The 8,736-nt window shown below is 37.8% G+C and overlaps 1 protein-coding gene across 2 annotated transcripts in view; it reads right to left on the minus strand.

Moving 5' to 3' along the window:
* Positions 1-8,063, minus strand: part of RB195_013556 (uncharacterized protein) — a gene marked incomplete at both ends in the record, with an annotated part of 58,934 nt that extends 50,871 nt beyond the window's left edge. The window contains 3 exons of one of the 2 annotated variants that reach the window (XM_064203437.1): positions 6,550-6,661; positions 7,861-7,893; positions 8,015-8,063. In XM_064203437.1, coding sequence (XP_064059318.1) covers positions 6,550-6,661; positions 7,861-7,893; positions 8,015-8,063 — 194 coding nt within the window. The remainder of the gene's footprint in view (positions 1-6,549; positions 6,662-7,860; positions 7,894-8,014) is intronic. The other variant, XM_064203436.1, reaches the window with a different exon arrangement.
* Positions 8,064-8,736: the final 673 nt, after the last annotated feature.

An 8,736-nucleotide genomic window follows, 5' to 3' on the forward strand; every position in this document is an offset into this window, starting at 1 on the left:
TTTTGTTTTATTAGTTTCAACACTATTTTTTTTTGATAAACTAAGGCTTTTTCACGAGGTATTATACATTGTTGGAAAGCTTATTATATGAATTTTCTAAATATGTATAAGGGATTTAATTCAAGTCGCTTATTATAAAAATAATTTGGTTTTTATTTTCAGATTCTAATTGCAATTTTCGTCAAATTTACTTCTACGAGTTCAAACTGGGCCGGACTGCCGCTCAAACCGCTCGAAATATCAACGATGTATGGGGCCAGGGAAGTACCAACGAATGCACAGTACAACGTTGGTTCCAGAAGTTTCGTGCCGGCAACACTAGCCTCGAAGACGAACCACATGGCAGCCGTACACCAAGTGGTCTGCAGCGGGTATTGCAAGGAGTCCACTTATACCTGTTCGCCTTTGAAACAAATTGGTGCCAGAGGTGACAACTGAATTGACCGAAAGTCAGAAAAATCGCCGTTTTGAGTATCGTCGGCCCATTTTCAATGAAAAGCGTTATTTTGAAGGATTGTGATTAAGAGGAAAAAAGGAAATTTTTAAAAAAATGGACGAAATGCCCACCAGAAAACTGCAAAAGAAGATTATGGTTACGGGTGTCTGCAGCGGGTATTATCCACTAACTTTTGAACCCGTAACTTAGAAGAGGAGCAATCCTACTTCATGACAACACTAGACCTCACAGACGTCTCATTGATCACACGGCAAAAGCTGCATGAGTTGAATTATGAAACTCTGGATCATCCACCACACTCGCCAGACCTTTCGCCTACTGACTTCCACTTTTTCAAGCACCTTGATAACTTTTTGCGGGAGAAACACTTCAGAAACCAAGACGATGCAGAAACTGCCTTCGATGAGTTCATCGCTTCCAGAACCCCAGACTTTCATGATATTGGCATTAAGAAGCTCGTTTCTCGTTGGCAAAGGGCGTTAATTGTATTGGAGATTACTTTGATTAAATAAATTTTGTTAGATCTGAGTTGTATTGATTTAGATTTTAAAACTAGAGAGAGAAAAAAAGAAAAAAGGTAGAAAAACCTGCTCTTTTGCATCAACCTAATAGTTTGCGGAATACTTAGATGGTTTTCCGCAAACTACCTAACTAATACACTTAAACCCTTAAAGGATAAAGTGGATAAAGTGTCTGGCGTAGACAATCCGCTTGGGATGCGCCTCCACGTTCATTTCAATTCAGAATCGTTTGAGGTTTACGTACGTGTAACTGGCCTATACAATGAATTGCGAGGGTAGACGATGTGTCAAGTCAATGCCTTTATCCTCCCAGACAAGTTTGGTACCAATTTATCGACCGCAGAGGGAAGAAAGGCTTGGTTAGCATCAGGACGGATTCGAACCTCGATCGAAATCTCTAACCGCTACACTACACCCGCCCTTGAGGGCGCTTATTCAAAACATTTATGTACATAAATAGATGGAATACTGTAAATGAACTATGAGTTCTAAACACCTATCTAACCAAGATTTCCCGGAAGGACATCGTCCAAGACAATTACAAATCTTATACAAATATATATATATATATATATATAACCTTATATAAGTCTTATGTGAAATATAAAAATTAAGTAAATAAAATTTTATATAACTAAAAATAAAAACTGAGGAAATTCGTAAAAATCCTTGAAAATGTTGCTAGCGCGAATTTCGTTTCCAAAAAAAAGTCATAGACAAGTGTCACACCTTTTTTCTCGCTGTTTTCACTATAAACTTGGAGTAATTCTGAACACGACCTGTTGTTGACCCTTCGTTGAGCTGGAAAGTTTCTAGAACTATTCTAACTATTCCTTAAAGGCATCACCCCACGAATCTGAGGTGTTTTGGATTTCAGGTGGAGTATTCGTATACGGCATAGTAGATTATGGAGACGGGTGTGATTCCGTCCATTCCTTCCTAAGTGCCGTAAAAAAAAGAGCCCGGAAGATGCGGCGCCGCACAGGGCTGGCGCGCTCCAATCAAACTCCTTGTAAAAAATAGTGCGCCGGAACGCTCGAAACCGCATCTTAAGGGCCGTTTTTTACGGCAATTAGGAAGAAATGAGTGGAGTCACCCCCTGCCCATAATCTACGACCCCGTATACGAATACTCCACAGAAAATCCGTACCAGTCCAGATTCGTGGGGTGATGCCTTTAACTATCTAGTTTTACAAGGAACATGGAACTGTAATATTCTAGGCATGAGCTTCCCAATCCATCACAGAGAAGAGAGCTAGAAAATTCAGCTTTCCGGAAGAAGCAAATGAGGACTCTTGCAATAGCGAAAGAACAGATACTTTCTGAAATACACAGGTTTTAAGCAACGTTAGGCCACGCAACCTTATCTGAGTTCATAAAATGTGTTATTTATTTGCTCTTTAAAGTAATTTGCACAATTCTCAAAGTATGTAAATAGTAAATCGGCTCTTAATTCCTATTTTATCATAATCCTTGAAATTGCTAAGTAATTAATAGACAAGTAAACTGTTACCTGCTTATCTCGCGTTTACGGCGAACATCGCTGCTACCACGGCTACTACACCGAGTAAACTGGCACGGTTCGTGATGAAAAACTTCCGATAATAACATCTACAGTGGAAATTACAACTATCTGACGATTGATTAAAAAATCCCGAAAAGAATACGGAACAACAGCAGAAGTTCTCTTATTCAATGTGAGTCTCTTAGAGGAGCCAGGACTTACCAAAATATGTCTACAATAATTATGACAGTAGACATCTTGGAAACGGTATTTTCTAGCCAAAAAAAAAAAACAAAAAAGAAAGATGTTCTTTGAAATAAAATCTACTCAAGTACTATACAAAAAGCTGGAAAAGCCGGTGTTTTTGAGTCGCTCGTTTGTCCGTTTTAGTAACGGCGAATAAAATATTTATGGATCTAGAACCGCATTATAGAGTACGAATAGACAACAACAAAAACAGAATTTGCGCAAAGAGGTGTAATTGTGAATATGTCAATTGGCTATACATTCAGTAAAATACTAAAGTAAATCTTAGACAAGGAAACTACGATTGTTTCTGCAGGAACAAAGACGAATAATCCGCAGGAGCCGAAGAAACAGGCAGTACTTCACGGAAACGACCCCTCGCGTATAGCAACGTAGAATGCTACTTCCTACAGAAGCAACAGGAAGTTACAAAAAATATTAACTAAAAAAATGTAATCTTTCTACAAGAGGAGGGTAATCTTCGAAGGAAACTAATTTACTACGACAAAATCTGTTCAAAATCAAAATTTGTTGAGGAACTAATTTCCGAAAAACTGGTTCATATAGAATGCAAGAAAAAAAAGATTACGCCAAAGAAGCTTAAGGAGGACATTATTTACATGGCGGCGTTGTCCTTAGCTCATAGCTCCTGAGCTATCTCAGCTTTTCCAAGATACTTTCCTTAACGTATAAAAGATAAAGTGTCTGGCGTTAATCAGTCCGCATGGAAGGCGCCACCACGTTCACCTCAATTCGGAATCGTTTGGGGTTTATGAACGGGTGCCTAGCCTATACATTCACTTGCGATCATACCTCACGTATAAAGTCAGTGTTTTTATCCTCCCAAACAAGTCTGGTACCAATTTATCGTCCCCGAAAGGATGAAAGGCTTAGTTGGCACCCTTATGCTTAAAGGCAGGGATAGCGTAGTCGGTAAAAGGTTCGCTGTGTCTGCATGATCGATAAATTTAATTTTTTTTTTACAGATAAATTTATTTGTGATATTATTTCATTGCTTTCTTTGATAGATTTAATTTCACTTCTTGATGTCAGCGTCCTCTCACTTTCACCTAATCATCCTGGAAAACGGCGTGAGAACGACGTCCCTTCAGTGCTACGAAGTATATTGGTACGCACCCCTTACACATGCCCCGGTCCTCACAGCAGTCTATTCATCTGTTTTACTTGGATAGGCCGGTGAGGAGACCTCATTAATCTTCGACCGCTCGCTCCTGGTCCCAGCGCGTGCGCAAGAGCGGAGCATTTCCACGTATCTCGGAACAAACACAGTTCTCCACTCCGTTTTTCAGGAAGATTAAGAGGAATTGGGCGAGACAATCGCGCCCGTAGTCTACACCCCAAACTCTACGCTTTCCATCACGTTTCTACACCAGATAAATTTCGCGATACGTTGCCCTTAAATGGAATTACTAAAATTGAGACAGTAGAAGAAATTGAAGCCATAACTGCTAGTGAGACACTGGTACGAACTGTACACGTTACGAAACGATTGATATGGACTGATTCTGGGGTGGTAATGAGAAAGGGAAGGTTGAAAGCAACATTTTTCGATTTCTTATCGTAGCACTTTGAAGAGTTTGAGTTGAAAATAATTTAAAAAAAAAAACTAGGGCAATAATCTGTCCAATTTAGCTGTTGCCTAAAGATTTCAAATTCTGAAAAGAAAAGCGAAAAGAGGCAGCACTTTTTATTAGCTCAGAAAAGGAAACACTATGTAGCTGTTAAGAGAGTGACAAAATCAAAATCAGGAATTCGACACTTGTAATCTAGAGCGTCAACGGAAATATCATTTTCTGTAGAAATTCTGAAAAAAAATGTTTATTCGCAGCCTTGTAATAGAAGATTCCAGAAGATTATACAGTACCAATCACATTTTCCCCAGTTGTTAAGCACAGGTTAAGGCACATTTTAAACTCTCCTCGGTTTTTCCTTCAGATTTAATGAACGAAAAGAAAATTCTGTTGCTTCGTTGCGCCCACAGCATGATTATTAATGAACGCGTAAACAAAGAGATTATAATGAAGAGAACATTACAATCTGAATAGGGCCGCATATAAAAAAAGAGAAAAAGAAACAGAAAATTTTTCGTGCATTTAAAGGAAAATCTGCTTGAACAGCACTTATCCACAAGTAAAACGGTCAATCAGATCCTAAAACAGGAAAGAAAAAACGAGGAAAACCAGGTCAACTCTTTGTCCGTCAATCAAAAAAAAAATTTAAGCAGTACGAGTTCACCAGCACTCAGAGAAATTCCAATTGCACTGAAAACCGGATAAATCCAAGAATAAAAAAACTACTAGAATTTAGAATGGCCAGAGAGAAGAAGCCATTGATATTGTGCAAAACAACGGTTATTTGCTAGCTCACCGTACACGCATGAGCAAACTTTGAAATTGTAGCTGGTAAGCATTGTCGTTGAAGTCGCTATAGAAGCTTAAGGAAAAAAGTGCTAAAGATTGATGAATAAAAAGAGATGTTGCCAAATGAAATAGTTTAGGAGCAGAAAGCTTGAAAAAGTCTGAGAATCTCCTATTAAAAAAAAACTTCCCCATCGATTTTAATTTTAAAAAATGAAGCTTCTAGCGACACACAAAGACTTATTTCCCTCTGATTTGGAGCGATAGACAAGAGATGGAGGGGAAGAAAAATGTAGAAAGAAAACTGCTTTATATTAAAGCGAAAGAATAGAATTAAAGTAAAGGCACCAAATGAAAAGAACTTTGAAAAGGGTCAAATCAGAACAGATCAAAAGGGTTAATCAATAATTTACACAACATTACTTCCTACTTCAAATGTGTCCGGGGAATTTACAGCTTATTTGATACTGCTAGAAGGTCTCTTATAGGAAATCAGTTACTCTACCCCTATTTTAAAAAAGTAGGCCAATCTACAGGTAAACTAACGATTAGGTATTAAAAAAAATTATTACAGTACTGCAGTACACACTGACCAAAAGAAAAGCACTGTAAGTTTTTTTTTTCTACAGTATGCTTGAAAGAACCTATTCAAACTACTATGTAGTCACTGAAATACTCTGTTACGACTACCTGTAACTTACTAAAAGTCGTAACAAAAAATCCTAAAAAATAAACATATAATGAAAAATATTCATATCCTACATATGCAAAAAGTAAGGATTTCTCTAATTATTTCCACGAAAACCAAGAACGAACTTGAGGTCAAAGAGAGCTTGAGGTATTTCCATGGAATTTGTTAAAGATATAATTAAAAAGCTGCATAAATGGATAAAAATAAAACAAATAAACGACCGTATTGCAAATTAGCTGAAATCACATATGAACAGCGCTCAAAAGCAAATACATTTTGAAAAAAAAAGGTTTCGACATTATCACTTGTCTCAGAGAAAAATTGCAAGAATATCAAAGAAAATCTGAGAAATCGGCAACTGCAACATTCTCACTGACGAGAATTCAACGAAAGAATCGCTTCATCAGCGAATAGAACGTAATAAATTGACTAAACTATTGACTAAATAATCTTAAATTAATTGGGAGAAAATGCTTTTCGCGGAATGAACTGCTAATGGCTATTATTTCATGTAAATTCTTTCCATTCAAGAAAACCTAATAAGTGGCAAAATTTCTCACACACACATGTAATGGAAGAGCAAAAAAAATAATAATAAAATCAGTGGAGAACATAAGAATAAATAGAAATTTAAAAGAAACAAACGATTTTTACAAGATGTACATTAAAACTAGAGAAATTTTTTTACAATTGTCGAATAGTAGAAGCAATAAAAAATAAAGGAAACATCAATTTTGAAAAAAAAAACTTACGGCGGTACAGGAGGTACGTAAGTGCCAATATATTGGCTCGGATCGTCATGCTTCGCAATGAGAGCGCTCGCTTTTGATCGTTTCTCTGTGGTGAGCATCACCGAACGAGCACCTTAAAATGACTGGAGCTAATGTTTCAAGTCATGCTCCTGCTATGCTCTCACTCATCCCTAACACTCTTTGTTTGCTTAGTTTCCTTTGCCGAGCACAGCCCGAAGACTCGTTCCCCCTATGGCAAACGTAACAGCTGAGAGAAGCAAAGATCGGCAACCGTAGTTAAAAGGAGCAGACAGAGAATGAACTGCAGTTTCTAATCCAGATGTGAACTCCGCTGCTTGATTTCCCTCCATCAACCTAGAAATCTACCCAAATATCCCAAATATTTAAGAAAGGAATCAAGAGAGAAAAAGCTTCGACTATATCGTGTTCGCGGCCGAAATTTCTGCAAAGATTAAAGCAAAGACAATTGATTTGGTAGCTAACAAAATCTCAAGCACGAGCTTCTAACGGGAAGCAAGTACAAATTAAGTGCAAGTGAGTTTACCTAATCATAGGTCGAAAGCGTTTCAAAGGCTAACATGCTAGGAGATTTTCCTTCTCTAGATTACGAGATTCATGTGAACCATAGATCTCATGCACAGACCCCAAAATATCCGGACAAAGAATGGAAATAGAAGATTACAAATTCCTTACAAATCAATTCCGTGACAGTGAATTTTTCCTCACACATTATTCATACAGGAAATTTCCTATAGAGTTATGGTACTGACAAGAATGTGCCCCTGATAGAGCCAGTACCGCAACAGTGGTCCAGTCTTCTTCTATGCTAATAAATAAATTCATTCACATTTCTGAGAACACTTCACATTTCTGATATATTCCAGACTTTGGAAGTCCATAACTTGAATAATTTACGGCACGATTTCCGAGCTTTTTAAGCTTCGAAAACAAGATTAAATCGTAAAGCGAATGTGTAAAAAAATGTTTTATCCATTCTTGTCATCTTTTTCTTTCCACTTGCAGTGTTACTGACCATACTTCCGCCTTTGTGCTTGTTTATCTCACACCCTCAAAAGGATTCAGATGATTAAATAAATTCAAAAAAAAACAACATTGCATCTGTTCGCTTAATTGATCTCTCCCATCCCTTCCCCATCTCTTTCATTTCCATTTTCGACAAATCTCTTTCACCCAATTAACAAAGTCTGCATTTCCACTAATTCATTCACGAAAATTCGTCAGATTACTCTGCCTCTCCACCGTTCCGCGCTCCTCTCTCTTCACAGTTTACAGTCCTATCAAAATCAGTACCTGGCTTCGTCGTGGCGCGACTAGACCTTCGATCTGTTAGTATTCAACGTATTCATCTGTGACCTGAAAACGATACGTTGGAAGGAATCAACAGATTAATGTCGAAAGCATTGACGTCGATGGAAACATGCAGAAAAATCAAAGAGACGCTCACAGAGATCTCCTTTGCAAGATGGTAATTCGTTGCTAAGTTGATCGCTCATGATTGGAGCAGTTTACAAATCAATAATAAGTCAACAATCAGAATTAGTAGTTCTAAGATTAATAGTTCTGATACAATATCCAGTAAATGATTTGTCAAAGACATTACCACTTGGTTACGAAAAAATTCTTGACGTCATACAAATACAACCACAAAACAGTAATTTATCGCCAAACTCGTAAAGGCGTGTAAAAAAAAGGTCGACGTATTTCCACTGACAGTTGCCGATTTCTGTAAAATTTTCTGACTCAGACAAAGTGTGTTTTCTTTTTCTTTCTTTCTTTTCCGGCACATCATTGGTGTATATGAATAAGATAAATAAATTTCCTTTGTATTTTAAGACAATTTTACGGAACTGTGATGTGATCTAAAAAGAAGCCACATTAAAGGCATCACTCCACGAATCTGAGGTGGTATGGATTTCTGGTGGAGTATTCGTATACGGGATCGTAGATTATGGAGAGAAGGGTGATTCCGTTTATTTCTTCCTAATTGCCGTAAAAAACGGCCCGGAAGATACGGCTTCAGCCGTTCTGGCGCACTATTTTCTACAAGGAATTCGACCGGAGCGCGCCAGCCTTGTGCGGCACCGCATCTTCCGGGCGGTTTTTTACGGCAATTAGGAAGACTAAGTCAGTCAGTCATATTAATCTACAATACCGTATACGAGCACT

This window comes from Necator americanus, chromosome V (genome assembly GCF_031761385.1).
Source record: "Necator americanus strain Aroian chromosome V, whole genome shotgun sequence".
Lineage (NCBI taxonomy): Eukaryota > Metazoa > Nematoda > Chromadorea > Rhabditida > Ancylostomatidae > Necator > Necator americanus.